Genomic DNA, 15,822 nt, shown 5'->3' on the forward strand with positions numbered 1-15,822 from the left:
CCAATGACACACACTTCCTCAATGCCTCCTCCTCACTGGCCTCCTTTTCTGATTCTTTCTTATCTCAATCTCTTTATGTTGGCCAATCGATGACTCAGGTCTTGGACATCTTCTCTATCTGCAGTCACTTCCTGGCTGATCTCATCCAGCCTCATTAAATATTATCTATGACCTGATGACTTCCAAATTAATGTATTATATTGGGCACTCATCTCCAGGCTCGTATATCCAACTCAACATATCCAGTTGGGTGTCTAATAATGATCTCAATCTGAACATAATCAAAACTGAACCTAACTATATACCCACAAATGTGCTCTACTTAAAATTTCCCCTATGATGCAAGTGGTATTTCCATCCTGCCTGTCTCTTGGGCCCAAACTCTAACATCATCCTTGATTCTTCTTTTTTTCTCGCATGCAACATATGATTCATAAACCTCTGCTCTTGATTCTTCCCCCCCATATAATACACACACACACACACACACACACACACACACACATATGGAGACTCCTTCTCATTTCCTACGCAGCCCCACCTTGGTCCAAGTCACTAACAACTCACTTCAAATATTTTGGTAGTTTCACTGGTCTCCCTGCTTCCATAATATTGCCTCTCCCCAGGCAGTCCATTATTGACTAAAGGGTTAATTCAGGTCATGTCCACCTTCTGCTTAAAACCCTCAGTGTCTTCCATCTTCCTCACAATAAAAGCCAAAGTCCTTCAGGAGCCCATATCACAACACAGGGAATCAACTTCTGCTGCCTTGGGTAGTTTCCATTGGTGATATCTTTGCCACAAGTCATGTAGCCATGAGTAGAGAATTATTGGAAGTTAATTATAGAAAAGTGAAAGGAAGGATGGTGTTATTCACCTCCTCCCCAGGGCTCCCAGGAGAAATCAGGGCATCCCATGGAGATGGACTGAAGTCCAGGAGTTCCAGGGGATAGTCAACATGCATGAGTCTATTGGTCCCTAGGGAAGCAGAGGACGCCTGGAGAAGTATGCGACTCAGAGGGCAAAGGTGAAATCATCTGTTTTCTTGGCACATTAAAGGGAGTGCCCCTCCTTTAGGTATAGAGTGGTTGGAAAGCCAAGCTCCATAATAGAAAGTATGATTATTGTATAATTAAAAGAGATACCATATTTTTAGTCCAACTACAGAGAGAAAAATTCAAAGACAGTGTTCTCCTCTATCAAACTTTTAAAAAAGTCACTTGTCTTAAAGAATAAAAAGTTCAAATTCGAGTGATTTACATAAGAAAGGAAGCATGCAAATCTGGAATAATATATTTAGGAAAGTTCAAGTTCTAGTTCAGATTGATTTTTTTTAAATTGATCCAATGGATTTCTCAGAAATCTATGATATTGCTGTAATGGAACAACTTCCTTCAGATTTTTTGCCTTCTCTGTATACCCCATAAAGAAATAATCCCCTTCTCCCAGGGCTTGTGCCTTCTCCTCCTGCTTTATTCTTCCACACAGATCTCCATCTGACCTACAATATATTTCCTTCATAATGGTGATTTATCTGTTTATTTCTCTTAGGATGCTGGCTCTCAGCATTCTAGAATGCTGAATCCCTAACACTGGAATTGTGGTTAGCATAGAGAAGGCAACTAACAAATACGTGCTGAATGAATAAATGAGCCAGAATCCCTTTGTAAATAATTTCTTCTGGAGACATTCGAGTTTCAAAGCAGCTCAGGTTTCTGTCAGGCATTCTACATAATGAGAGAGGCTGTCTCCTTTGGTGTTCACACTACACAAAGCATCATGTACATTGGCCCCAGAGATTAAATAAAAGGTGTGATGTTATGAGACGATACTGACAATTAGAAGGAGGAAAAGTAAGTTTTCAGAGTAAAATGGTGTTTGCAAATCTTAACCTTCTGACTGAGCAGTTTCAGTGGGGGGAATAAATTACCCTACTGGGAAGGCAGGAAAGGCAAAACATAATCTGTAGCTTCATTAATTATACCAGAAACATCAAGTTGCTCCTGGGAAGATGTCTACAGATGCAGTCCTGACGGGGAATATTACATGGCTCAGACATCAAAATCCCTAAAGAAAATTAGTGGGTAGGAGTGCACAGAGAGGAGGAAATTGAATATGTTTTAAACATAACTGCACAAAGGTTTAATGTTTAATAATAATAAAGGTTTAATAAGATATGTAGATTGGCTTATAATATAAAATCTATATTCACTCTTAGTAAAAGCCTCCCTGAAAGTCACTGTCATTTACTGAATGTTTTTGAGAGTTAAAGAATCTCCTGAATTGGTGATTTTTATAACTGAATATGGCTACCTTTGGGGAAAGATATTTTAAAGATATTTTGCAAATCATTACTATTTATTTATCCATGCTCATCCATCTATCGATCCATCCATATACTGAGAAATGAAGTATGTAAACTCACAGATTACCAACATTATGCCAGAATGAGAACTCTTGCTAGGCAAGTATAACGCTGCCACACTGAATGTTTCATAAAACTGAAGTCTCTCCAAACATCTGAGGTATCCTCTAGAAGCAAATGGATGACTTGGTTCTCAAAGAGGGAAAATAGAGTAGGTCTGTAACACAGGCTTGGAAAGTAGTTTCTAAAGACCTCACACTGTTAAAACTGGTTGGCATTTCGTTCATTCCTTTGTAAGAAGACTGATATCATGTAAACATTGGAAATAAGCCTCTACCATAATCACTAAAAAATTAGAGGTCAGGTCATTATTTCTGGTGTAGCTCAGAGAGCTGTCAGGCCACCGAGGGTTAAAAATTTATAGATCATAATGATGACTGGCTTGGCCCTATAGCTGTGATCCTTGACACGAGAAGTTCTATAAGGGCACAGATATGACATACAGACTTAAAAGTATTCTTTGATTCATATTCTTAACTCTTGAAGGGAAGGTATGAAGGGTAAGGATCATCATTTCTATCCTGTGAACTGTAAACATGAAAAAAGAGAGCCATTCTTTTTGATATGTTCATTTCATTTCATGGCAATTGGACTATTCCAGAGAAAGTCTCAAAGTGGAGCCTGGGTTCCCAGAAATTGATGGCTTCTGGTTTGATAGATCTTGCTCTATTCTAGTTATTTCTGCATGTATCTGAAAGGCCTTCTAGGCTAGTAAATTAGCAAGTGCTTAATGGAGATGCTCCATCTAATTTATTATTCTAGTCCATAACTGAATAAGTGTTATTTATTGTCATTATTTGAAATTGTTGTTTCAAAATTGTTTCATTTCTTCTCATATTCTTTGAGCAGCGACCATGTGCATGGTGGTGGGCTAGGGGGTACGTAGGTTAAAAGAGGTTAATAAGGTGCTAGGGAAGTCTGCTCTCAAGGAGAGGGTTGAAAAAGAGATGGAGTCAGAAGTGGTCTGGGATGAGGCTAAGAGAGACTTGTGGGGACAAGGTGTTTAAGTGAAGTAAAAAGTGGTTTCACCTATATTTTCTTCTGCAAAGAAATTATATCAAATGCCTGATGCCTAATGAAAAATATCCATAATTCTTAGTAGGGGCCATTATTTGGAAGTGTTTGAATTACACTTCTACTTGGCAGCTGAATTATTTTTAGATGTAACGTTAACACATGTTAAATATGACAACAACTCAATCTCTTGCAGAGATCAGTACAATGTCACAAGGTTTCAAAGTGAGATGACAAAGGCCAGAAGTTTCTATCCACCATACCTTGGCCACTTCTTCTTGGAAAGCCACGAGATTCAAATGGGAGATGTTAACTAAGTCAGGCCCATACACCACGGTTATCATACGATGCTCCAGGCGCCCGATGTTCCCGACATCCAAAAGTTCACGTAACTTGGGGTCCTGGATAATAAACATTGAAAAAAGTTAGTCTATAACTAGAGATTCCAATACGGTAGCATAGTTCCAAAAGTATTAGACTTAGAATGCCTTCAAAACAAAATTGCTTTTATTCTTACTAAAAAACAGTATGATTGAAGTCCCAAACTCCGTCATGGCCCAGAGAGGTCAAGCAACTTGCTGAAAGGTTGTAGAGAGAGAATTTTTTACTCAAGATTTATGGTCTCGTGGCATTATATGATGTGAAATGAATGAGACAGAGAAAGACAAATATTGCAGGTAGAATCTAAAAAAAGCTGAACTCAGAGAAACAAGAGAGTAGAGTGGTGGATACCAGGGGCAGGGAGTGTGGGGAAAATGAGATTTTGTTCAAAGACTACCCACTTCCAGATACAAGATGAATACGTTGTGAAGACCTAATGCACAGCATGGGAATTAGGGTTAATAATATTGTATTAGATACTAGAAAGATGCTAACAGTGTAGATCTTAAGTGTTCTCACCACAAAAAATAAATGGTATTATATGATGTGGGGGGGATGTTGGCTAATGCTGTGGTGGCAATCATCTTGCAATATGTATGTGCAACAAATCATCACGTTGTACATCTTAAGCTTACACAATGTTATATGGTAATTATACCTCAATAAACCTGGAAAAAATAAGAATTATGGTCCGTAGTCAATAGCTCTTTCTGTCATACATCTTTTAGTAGCATATTTTTATGTGCCATAATTCTCCCTTTATTCCCTCCAATCATCCCACAAGTCACATATTGAAATACACAGTCTCATCTCTGTCCTCAATTCATGACATATTAAGACGAAGAAGGTGATTCTTATAGAAACAGAACATGGTGATGCTATCCAGGGCTGAGGCAGAAACATGGCTGAAAGTCACAGCTTGGACCTTCTCCAACACGGATTTCCGTTGTAAAGAAATAAGCTGTTAGACTGGTCAAAATGGCGGCAACTGTCATCAATATGTTCATTTCAATTCCATCCTCAGAACATACTGGGATTTGGACACAGAGAACTTCTGCAGTCTTTTCAGAGTAAGTTCCCTTCTTCAGGATACCGTGAGGGAGGATCCCTTGGATATCTAGTCCTGCTGGAAAATGGAGGCTTGCGAACCTCCCAAATTAAAAGTAAGACCTAAAATAGGACTCATTCACCTTGGCTGATTCCATTTTCCTCTCATAGGAAATGAGAAGTCCATGCAGAAAATTAACATCAAATCAATCACTTGGCAAATCTGCAGCCAGCTTCTGAGCAAGGAAAAAATTTCTATTCTCATTTATTTAGGTGAATGCTGGGCCAACAGGACCTGGTTAATTTTGATCTCCTTTTTAAGGTTTTTATTTATAGCATCCTTACAAAGAAAAAATGGACTTAAAAAAAAAAGAAAGAAAGAAAATAAAAAAACTTTCCCAGCTAAATTATTTCACTCAATGCCATTAATCCTCTCTTAGTTAATAAAACTTTCTCCTCTGTTAGACTATGTAAAGAGGAACATTTTCAGGTAAGTTATGAAGAGAGAAAAATCCATCTCAAAGGTGTGCCAACTATAACTGAAACTTCAACTCCGCTAACAGGTTGGGAACTTATCAAGTACATCAGCCCACCTAGAAAGACCAAATGCTATCACAAGAACATCAATTTGCATGACCTAGAAAAGGAGAGGAATAGAGGAAAAATTTTATTAAGTAAACAGTAACAAAAAAGGAAAATTTTTAGCATTCTAGTGTCAATGAAAGAGTAGAGGAAAAGGTTCAGGGAGAATGGACTTTTTGTGAAGGCTAATGAATGATTCTAGCTATTCATATATGCTTAATTGCATCCTGATTTTTAAATTTATTTTTAAATTCAAGTATAACATACAGTATTATATTAGTTTCATGTGTACAATACAATGATGAAACAGTTCTGTACATTTCTTAGTGTTCATCATTATAATTGTATTTAATCCCCTTCACTTATTTCACTCATCCCCCCACCCACCTCCCTGCTGGCTACCACCAGCTTGTTCGCTGTATTTCAGAGTCTGTTTGTGGTCTGTTTGTTTGCCATTTTTTTTGTTAATTTGCATCATAGTTTTTGAACACATTTGAAGCAAAATGTAGAAAAGAAAATGATCATTAATTTTAATTTTTTTTGTATACTTGGAAGAGAAAGGTAATCCTCAGAAACCATCTGAAACTTAAAATTATAAATCAGAACTTTTGAATCAATGATTATAGAGTCTATCTGTGATATTGTAATTTGTGAGAAAAATAAATTTGGTCATTCAGATGACCAAATATATTTTTCATTTGTATTTGGTCTATCTCTGAGGTTCCTGGCTCACAGTCCCTAAAACCAGACCATTTTCTGATCAGTCTGTACTACTTTGCTAATTCTCACGTCTTTTTAAAACACTTTTGTACACTCATTATATAGTGATTGATTAAAGACTGCCATGTCTCAGAACTGCATGGACAAGGGGTGGGAGTCGGGGGTTCCCTTGAGTTGTCCTTGAGCTATAGGAATGCAACGCAAGTAGAGAGCACCTAGAGAAGGTGCCAGAATAGAAAATAATTCTGGGCCTGCTTGGGTATATTAGTCGGTTAAGCATCTGTCTTCTAAACATCTGTCTTCAGCTCAGGCCATGATCCCAGGGTCCTAGGATCGAACCCCGCATTGGGCTCCCTGCTCAGCGGGGATTCTGCCCTCTCCCTCATGCTCTCTCTCTTTCAAATAAATAAATAAATAAATAAATAAATAAATAAATAATTTTTTTTTAAAAAAAGAAAACAATTCTGGAAAAAGACAGTATTAGGTATGGTCAACAGGAATTTCTAAGATGATCAAATCTTTGCAACATCTCTGTAAACATTAGTAAACCACTAATGGCTGTTTATATATAATTGTAAAAACAGTGGATTTTTTATGTAATTAGAAATGTGGAATGCAGTATTTGGAGGTAATGTCAGGGATTGGGAGGATAAGGCAGACTAGCAAAATGATGGTGCTGATGATTGAATCTGAGGAACAGGTATCTGAGAAACCATTCTGTAAATCTCTCTATATCTGAGATGGTTGTAGAATAAATAATAAAAAGGTATATTGAGCATGAACTGCAAGCACAATAATGCTTTAGAAATAATTTTTCAATAGAAACCACAATATTTTAAAATTATGTAATTCTGGAAGTAAATAGAGAAATTGTTCAAAGTATATAATAAATAATTTCCTTACTAATGTCCTTTTTTGGTAATTGATTATACGAATTTTTATTCTTACATTAATCATTTTATTTGTCTTTACAACTATATCTTTTCTTTATATTTCATTTTTTTTAATCAACATCAAACTTGGGTTATGTTAGCATTCTCTCCCTTAAGAAACGACTTGACTTTTCTTTTTGCCTATACTCTGAGTTTTCTCATTTTGAACTCAATATCCCCAGGTGACAGGGTGGCTTCAAACCTTGGTCTCATTATTGAACACGTTGATATATGAAGGGTATAGTGAAAAAGATATTTGTCCTATCAAGTACCAAAAGTTGCCCTGAGCTGTTTTTAGCAGAGGAGACCCTCAGAGAATAGGTAGAGAGGGAATTATCTGGAAGGATAAAAAACAGAGGCACAAAAGTGTTTGGAGGACCTTATAGGTAGAAGGAATTTAATGGAAACATCTGAAATAATGGTTGTTTCTGGGGTACATCAGTCTCAGGTCTGGAGATATGAGTGGCTGCATTTCAAAAAGAAAGAAGAAATTAAAATCGTAACAATAACAAAAACCTACAGACAATTTGCATGAAAATCACCCCCTCCTAAAAATCTATTCTACAGAGGATTTTATGTCGAGATTTTCTTTCTTTCTATCCTTCTCTATTTCTTTTTCTTCTTTCCTTCCTTCCAGAGAGAGAGAGGGGCAGAGAGAGAGTGTGTGTGCGTGCGCACAGGGGAGAATAAGCAGGGAGAATCCCAAGCAGGGCTCAATATCAGGCCCTGAGATCAAGACCAGAGTCAGATCCTCAACCGACTGAGCCACCCAGGAGCTCTGTCTGAGATTTTCTTATTGATTGAAGCTCCTGCCCAGTTTACAGAGAGGTGTTTACCTACTTGGGTTACTGCCAGACTCAAACCCATTTCCTGGTTGCTGCTGTTGATATATATTCCTTGAAATTTTAAAAAAGGTTTTATTTATTTATTTGACAGAGAGAGCGAGAGCGCACAATTAGGGGGAGCGGCAGGCAGAGGGAGAGGGAGAAGCAGGGAGCCTGAAGCTGGGCTTGATCTCAGGACCCTGGGATCATAACCTGAGACAAAGGCAGACACTTCACAACTGAGCCACCCAGCCTCCCCCCTTGAAATTTTTATGAAGAAAACAAGCTATCTCTACAATTCTGTTAAAATGTTCAATTTCTCTGTTGAAGAACACTAAAGAAGATAGCTCAGAAAAAAAATAAGAGGAGAGATGAACTCGGAATTTCATATTTTCACTAAACTATCACTCAAGGCCTGCTTTCTCCAGAGAATATCCTAGATATGTCTCCATGGTGAGAATTAACCAGACCAGCCACGAATTTTGGCAGCTATAATTTAACTGCACTGTGCAAGTTAAGTCCGAGAACACTTCCATTCCCCTAAGAGTTACAAAATGGAGACACACTGAATAAGCTCACTTTCGTTCAATCATCAGGATTCATGATTAGATTACTTCATGTCTGTTGCAAAGAAAGTTGCTTAAGTTACTAATTCTCGGGGCGCCTGGGTGGCTCAGTGGTTTAAGCCGCTGCCTTCGGCTCAGGTCATGATCTCAGGGTCCTGGGATCCAGCCCCGCATCGGGCTCTCTGCTCGGCAGGGAGCCTGCTTCCCTCTCACTCTCTCTGCCTGACTCTCTGCCTATTTGTGATCTCTGTCTCTCAAATAAATAAATAAAATCTTTAAAAAAAAAAGTTACTAATTCTCGTTTCCAGGTAATAACCCACTGAAGAAATTAAACACCATTCTATACCTGAGACATAAGGTATTACTTTAATTGTATCATTCAAAATATTGGAAATTAATGAAAGGGATAAACACAAGCCAAAGGATGATTTTTCAAAGAGTTAAAAAAGCCGGTTTTAACCATTATTCTTTAATGCGACTTTTAAAGAAAAGCTATTTTATTTCTATAATTGATATCCACAAGATATCAAAGACCTGTACATTTCATTTTTTTAGAATATTTTATTTATTTATTTGACAGAGATCACAAGTAGGCAGAGAAGGAAGCAGGCTCCCCGTTGATCAGGGACCCTGGGGTCATGACCTGAGTCGAAGGCAGAGGCTTAACCCACTGAGCCACCCAGGCACCCCTACATTTCATTTTTTACGCCAGGAAAATTTTGGTGTAGAAAATAAACCAGGGGCGCCTGGGTGGCTCAGGTCTGCCTTTGGCTCAGGTCATGGTCTCAGGGTCCTGGGATCAAGCTCCGCATCCGGCTCTTTGCCTGCTTCCCCCTCTCTTGCTGCCTGCCTCTCTACCTACTTGTAATCTCTCTCTCTCCGTCAAATGAATGAATAAAATCTTAAAAAAAAAAAAAAGAGAGAGAAAGAAAAGAAACCTTACTTATCCTCATGAAACATACCTTTATTGGATTTTAGGTTTATGAAACAATTTGTATATTAGGTTAATTTTATTCTCAGCATTTAATGCAATATTTTCAACCTGAATTACAGTTATATGGATGTAACTTTATCTTTCATATAATGGATCAGGTATATGAAAGTCTTTCCATTAACACTCAGTAAAACAGTCAGAAATAACGTGACACATTCCTTGTTATACTTAAGCGAACTTAGAAACTTTTAGATATAAAACTTTTTAGATATAAAGCTACGTTTTCTTTGAAGACAGACCAAATTCTTTTTATGCTTTATTCATATTTTGTTGTAAAGGAAAGATATTGATTTATATCCAGGATGTTTCTTCATGAAGCTCTTGAATTGAATATTTGCTTCTCAAAAAATAAGGAAAAAAGATAGATTAACAGATTCCCTTGGAATCAATACTTATTCTTGCACTTTTCATTCTAAAAGTTTTTCTCTCCTAGATATTTGAAAATGACATGTCTGATAAAGGGTTAGTATCTAAAATATAAAAAGAACTTATAAAACTCAACATTCCCCAAATGAAATGGACAGAAGATATGAATAGATATTTTTCCAAAGTAGACATACCGATAGCCAATGGACACGTGAAGAGATGCTCAATATCACTCATCATCACAGAAATGCAAATCAAAACTACAAGGATATATCACCTCACACCCATCAGAATGACTAAAATTAACAACGTAAGAAACAACTGGTGTTGGGGCACCTGGGTGGCTCAGTGGTTAAAGCCTCTGCCTTCGGCACAGGTCATGATCCCAGATTCCTGGGATCGAGCGCCACATCGGGCTCTCTGCTTCTCCCTCTCACTCTCTCTCTCTGCCTGCTTGTGATCTCTGTCTGTCACATGAATACATTAAAAAAAAAAAAAAAAAAGAACTGGTGTTGGCAAAGATGAGGAGAAAAGGGAACACCTTTACATTGCTGGTGGGAATGCAAACTGGTACAGCCACTCTGGAAAACAGTATGGAAGTTCCTCAAAAAGTTAAGAGTAAAACTACTCTATGATCCAACAATCACACTACTAGGTATTTCCCTAAGAAATTAAAAAAATACTAATTCAAAGGGATACACGCATGCTAATGTTTATAGCAGGATTGTTTACAATCGCCAAATTATGGAAACACCCCAAATATCTATCAATTGATGAATGGATAAAGAAGATGTGGTATAAACATACCTAATGGAATATTACTTGACCATAAAAAAGAATGAAATCTTGCCATTCACAATGACATGAACAGAGCTAGAGAGTATAATGCTAAATGAAATAAGTCAGTTAGAAAATGACAAATGCCATATAATTTCAATCATACGTAGGATTTAAGAAACAAAACAAATGATCACAGGAGGAAAAAAGAGAGAGGCAAACCAAGAAGTAGATTCTGAACAATAGAGAACAAACTGATGGTTACCAGAGGGAAGGTGAGGGCCAAATGGGTTGAACAGGTGATTAAGAACAGCACTTGGGGGGCGCCTGGTTGGCTCAGTGGGTTAAAGCCTCTGCCTTCGGCTCAGGTCATGATCCCAGGGTCCTGCGATCGAGCCCCGCATCGGGCTCCCTGCTCCGTGGGGAGCCTGCTTTCCCCTCTCTCTCTGCCTGCCTCTCTGCCTAACTTGTGATCTCTGTCTGTCAAATAAATGAATAAAATCTTTAAAAAAAAAAAAAAAAGAACAGCACTTGGCATGACGAGCCCTGGGGGAAGTGCTGAATCAGTATATTACACTCCTGAAACTAATATTATACTGCATGTTAACTAAGTGGAATTTAAATAAAAACTTAAAAAAATAAAACAAAAGTTTCTCTCTCCTTTTAATGAATGTGATGAGGAGTGCCATTCTCGTCAGGGTGTACTAGTAGCTCAGGCAGCTGACACAGCCAGCAAGCCTTTTTAGATAAAACATTATCCTCTTGCATGGACCACAACTCTGAAATATGGTGCCGTGAACCTCTCTTATGCAGAAAGGAAGACTTGGAGGATGTTGTTTAGGCATTTTTTTCTGTAAGTGAAAGGTGAGGGAGGTTTGAATATTTTTCAGCTTTTCCTTTAGATGGAGGGAGCAAGGGGAAAACACATTGACTATGACAAAGAAAGTGACCATGGGCAAATACTAGAAAGAAAACAAAGAACAGATTGAGGATTGTCCTTCAGATTTCACAGTGGTACTGTTGTAAGATCATTTATGGTTTTTTTTAATATTTTATTTATTTATTTGAGAGAGAGACAGTGAGAGAGAGCTTGAGTGAGGAGAAGGTCAGAGGGACAAGCAGACTCCCCGTGGAGCTGGGAGCCCAATGGGGACTCGATACCAGGACTCCAGGATCATGACCTGAGCTGAAGGCAGTCGCCCAACCAACTGAGCCACCCAGGCGCCCCCATTTATGTTTGTTTTAGAGAGCGTGTCGATTAATGTGTAAAGACAGCCTCCACTCCACTCATGGGGAGCCTCAATGTACAAATAAATCGACTGATGAAAAAAAGAAAATAGAATTGGCCTGCCTATGGATCTCCACCCAAAATAAAGTAGTTCGAAGATGCCGGGCATGAATTGATTGCGCTAAAATTAATGTGCTTTTCAAATCTAAAACTAAAAAAAGAAGAAGAAGAAGAAAAGAAAAAAGAAGAGAGAGTTTGGAAAAAAAATAAAGGCAACCATCCCCCCAAATATTCCCTTGAATATGGACATAACCATGTGGCTGAAAGTTTGGTTATCCTTGGGAATGGCCACAGACACAAGATAAAATTCAAGGAGAATGTCCAAATAGCATTCTAGTGATTAAAAATTCAAGGGTTTGATGTTTTTCTCCTCTCCATAAAAAAAGCTCAGAGTGTGGTTTCATGTATTTTCAGAAGCTAGAAAGAAAAGAACGAGAAAGAGGATGCTGGAGGCAGTCAGGGAGCTGACACTCAGAAGTAGCAGAAAAAGGGAAATAACATAAAGTTCCCCGGGCGCCTGGGGAAAAGTGAGTTAGTCCCAGAAGGTGGAGATGTTCAAAGGACATTTGCCAGAGTGGGACAAACACTGTCTGTTTCAAGAAGTTGTATTACTGAGCCGGGTTGCAGTACACCTGCTTGGCTAATAGGATGTTTGTCTCGATGTTCCAGGAAGCCGACTTGAGTGAACAATCTGGATGCAGGTAAATTAATCTGGAGGTGGTAACAGGAAGGGCAATGAGGGAGTGGTAAAGTGAGATAGGAGGAGAGAAAGCCAATAAACAGTGTGTTAATGTGTTAATGGGGGTTTGCCACTTTGAGCAAAAATCCATCCATCCATCCAGGCTCAATTCATCCAGGGCCACTCCAAGAGACTGTGAAGCACACACTTGAGAATGTTCTCCAAGGAGCCTGGAAACTGGAATATTGATCTGTTAAATCCCATCTATCATTGATGGAGAGTGTCTCCTGGGGTGCTAACACCCTTGCATTATGGCCAGAAAGCATTCTCAGGATTAAATGGGAATCCTGCGGGCCACCTCTGGGGGTGGGAAACCCTGACAATGTCTGTTACACTGTTGAAGTAGTGATTGGATGAAATAAGAAAATTTCATCCTGATTTTGATTAATTTTCATCTATTCTTTGGGATCTGCTTTTGAAGGAATTTCATCCAGACAAATAGACAAAATTCCCAACTACTCAGTTCTCTATAAAAATAATAAATATAATGGCAATAGTTTCTTCTAATTAGTAACTTAGTCATGTGTTAAGCACCCACTCTTGCTGTTCTGTATTTTCCCCTTCATTTAACCCACAAATTAACACTGAGAGGTAGGTATTTCCCCCCCAATTTGCAGATGAGAACTCTGAGGTTTAGGGGGGTAATTTGTCCAGTTTTATAAGATGGGGGGAAGGGAGATTTGATTCCAAGTACATCTGATTGTAAAATCTCAGCTTTTTGCATATCATCTCGTGTTAAAGAGCATAGCTAATGATGGAGTTTACATAAAAATAGTGCAAATAGCTCATGTGGCAGAATAAACCTCCGTAAATCCCCATCCAGTCAAGCCATCTCCTATAGAGATATTTTAGACAGTTCATAAAAATACAAAATAACCAAAATGTGAAATGAAAATAGGAAAACAATAGGGTCTAATGACACCACTTGTCTTCCTGGAAAAACATGGAAGCTGAACGGCTAAGTTCATTCATCATTTGTATAGTCATCCTTACTGAAAGTTAAAATGCATGAAATACATAGCAGGTGTCTTTCTTTCTTTTGAATAAAAAGTCAGTGGGAATTGTTAGCTTCTTCCTCCAGATCTAGTTAGTATTTGTCAAACTTAAAAATTCTAAAGTAGAGAGAGCTTGTCACTCATGTTTCAAACTATGTCTTCTTTGACACATGCCTCCACCTAACCATCAGCAAAATTTATATGCACAGTCACTGCACTCCAGTGCCTAAAGATCCGTATGCCCCGAGGGGTCATGGTGCATGCAAAGCAGGCTACTGGACATCATCTGTCCCTTCCCTTTTAATCCCCTCACTGAGATGGTGAAACACGTTCTGTTTTCCTTCAACTTTCGGGAAAGGGTTTGTGCTTCTAAATAAGGCTCCATATCAGCTGTGTCCAAGTTTTGGAAGAATAAAGAGGCTTATTTGTTAAAAGAATGCAGATACATTTATTAAGTTCTCCCTGGTCTGTGCATCTTTTATAGATGAGATTTTTTTCCCCCTGATTTTGTGGTGATGTCTGCCTCCTCACATGGTACTTAATATATGGCCCTTAAGTGGTACCAAATGGGCTTCTGGAATCTCAGAACATAAGTTTAAATCAAGCACACACACACACACACACACACACACACACACACACACACACACACACACAAGAGGCCTAGGCACCTGGGTGACTCAGTGAGTTAAGCCTCTGCTTTCTACTCTGGTCATGATCTCAGGGTCCTGGGATCAAGTCCCACGTTGGGCTCTCTGCTTGGCAGGGAGCCTGCTTCCCCCCCCTCTGCCCGCCTCTCTGCCTACTTGTGATCTCTCTGTCAAATAAATAAATAAAATCTTAAAAAAAAAAAAAGGCCCAACAATTCCTTAATAGAGACAAACAGAAACAATGGTCTCTTTGCAGTTTCTGGAAAATCCAAGCGTACCCTAAAGACTTTCAGCGCTTGGAAAGAGACAGTAGAAATTATATATGAATGCCTGTTTGACTTTGAGTTTTAGTTCTGCCATTTAAAAGCAATGCAGCCTCCTGAAGTTTCCTTAAACCTTCCATGCCTCAGTTTGTTCGTCTGTGGGATGAGGATTCTAATAGTGTTCTCTTTAAAAAAAAAAAAAAAAAAGTTTTATTTTTATTTATTTGAGAGACAGAGAATGGGGGAGAGAGCATGAGATGGGAAAGGGTCAGAGGGAGAAGCAGACTCCCCGCTAAGCAGCGAGCCCAATGTGGGACTCCACCCGGGGTATTGGGCTCCACCCGGGGTCTCCAGGATCATGACCTGAGCAGAAGGGAGTCACTTAACCAAATGAGCCACCCAGGCGCCCTGGTAGTGTCCTCTTAAACTAAAAGTCTGTTCTGGGACTAAATGATAAATTATATGTTAAGTGCTCAGGGCATCGTATAACTAGATGTGACTACTTGAAAAATAAATCAGTAGCTCGAAAATGAAAGATGGCATGCGTGTACCTACTGAATAATCTCGTACAAGCATCAGAATATTTTACTATATATATTTACATATATATTTATTTATGTTATGATTTATCAAAGAAGACATATATTTGTATTTAACATTTATACTTGTATGGTTTGTGTATATTTGGCTGACTATATTCTAAACACATGCATTTTAATTTTTAAATTTTCTTTAATTTACTCTTCCATGGGGAGCATAATTGCATAATTCAAAGAGTGCTAGAAGACAAGTCATTTCTAGAACTTTTGTGTGTCTGGTTCCTACATTTAACTAGCTCTGACAATGAGGCAACTTGTGTTTTGCTGCTTCAGACCGGCTTCCATGTAATATGTGTGATAGTCACGTTCACCTTAAATCATGTTCATGTTCACCTTAAAGCATTAGAGTCGTAACCCAAATAACATCTCCAAACTGCAATGTGCCACGTGGACTGAAAGAACTCCTATATTCTGTGGTGACTGGCGTGATTAACTTAACCTTAAGTGCGACATGAAAAGTAGCAGTGAACAACTATGAGCTCTCTATCTTCTCCTTATTCCAATTATCAAGGGTTGTAGGGGTTTAAAGGAGAGAAATTTTCCTTTCCTTTCAGTTCACTACAAATAACTGAGGGAGTCTGAAGTAAATGGGTAATTTATCTGTAAGTGTCTAAATACAGATGTGAATTTGTGTTTGCTTTAAAAATATTTCAAGATAAA

At 38.4% G+C, this 15,822-nt stretch overlaps 1 protein-coding gene across 3 annotated transcripts in view; it reads right to left on the bottom strand.

Moving 5' to 3' along the window:
- PLCB1 (phospholipase C beta 1) overlaps positions 1-15,822 on the bottom strand; it is a 694,978-nt gene that overhangs the window by 242,130 nt on the left and 437,026 nt on the right. For all 3 annotated transcript variants that reach the window (XM_045980928.1, XM_045980930.1, XM_045980929.1), the window contains exon 4: positions 3,703-3,840. In XM_045980928.1, the coding sequence (XP_045836884.1) occupies positions 3,703-3,840 (138 nt within the window). The remainder of the gene's footprint in view (positions 1-3,702; positions 3,841-15,822) is intronic.

This window comes from Meles meles, chromosome 16 (assembly GCF_922984935.1).
Source record: "Meles meles chromosome 16, mMelMel3.1 paternal haplotype, whole genome shotgun sequence".
In the NCBI taxonomy this organism is placed as follows: Eukaryota; Metazoa; Chordata; class Mammalia; order Carnivora; family Mustelidae; genus Meles; species Meles meles.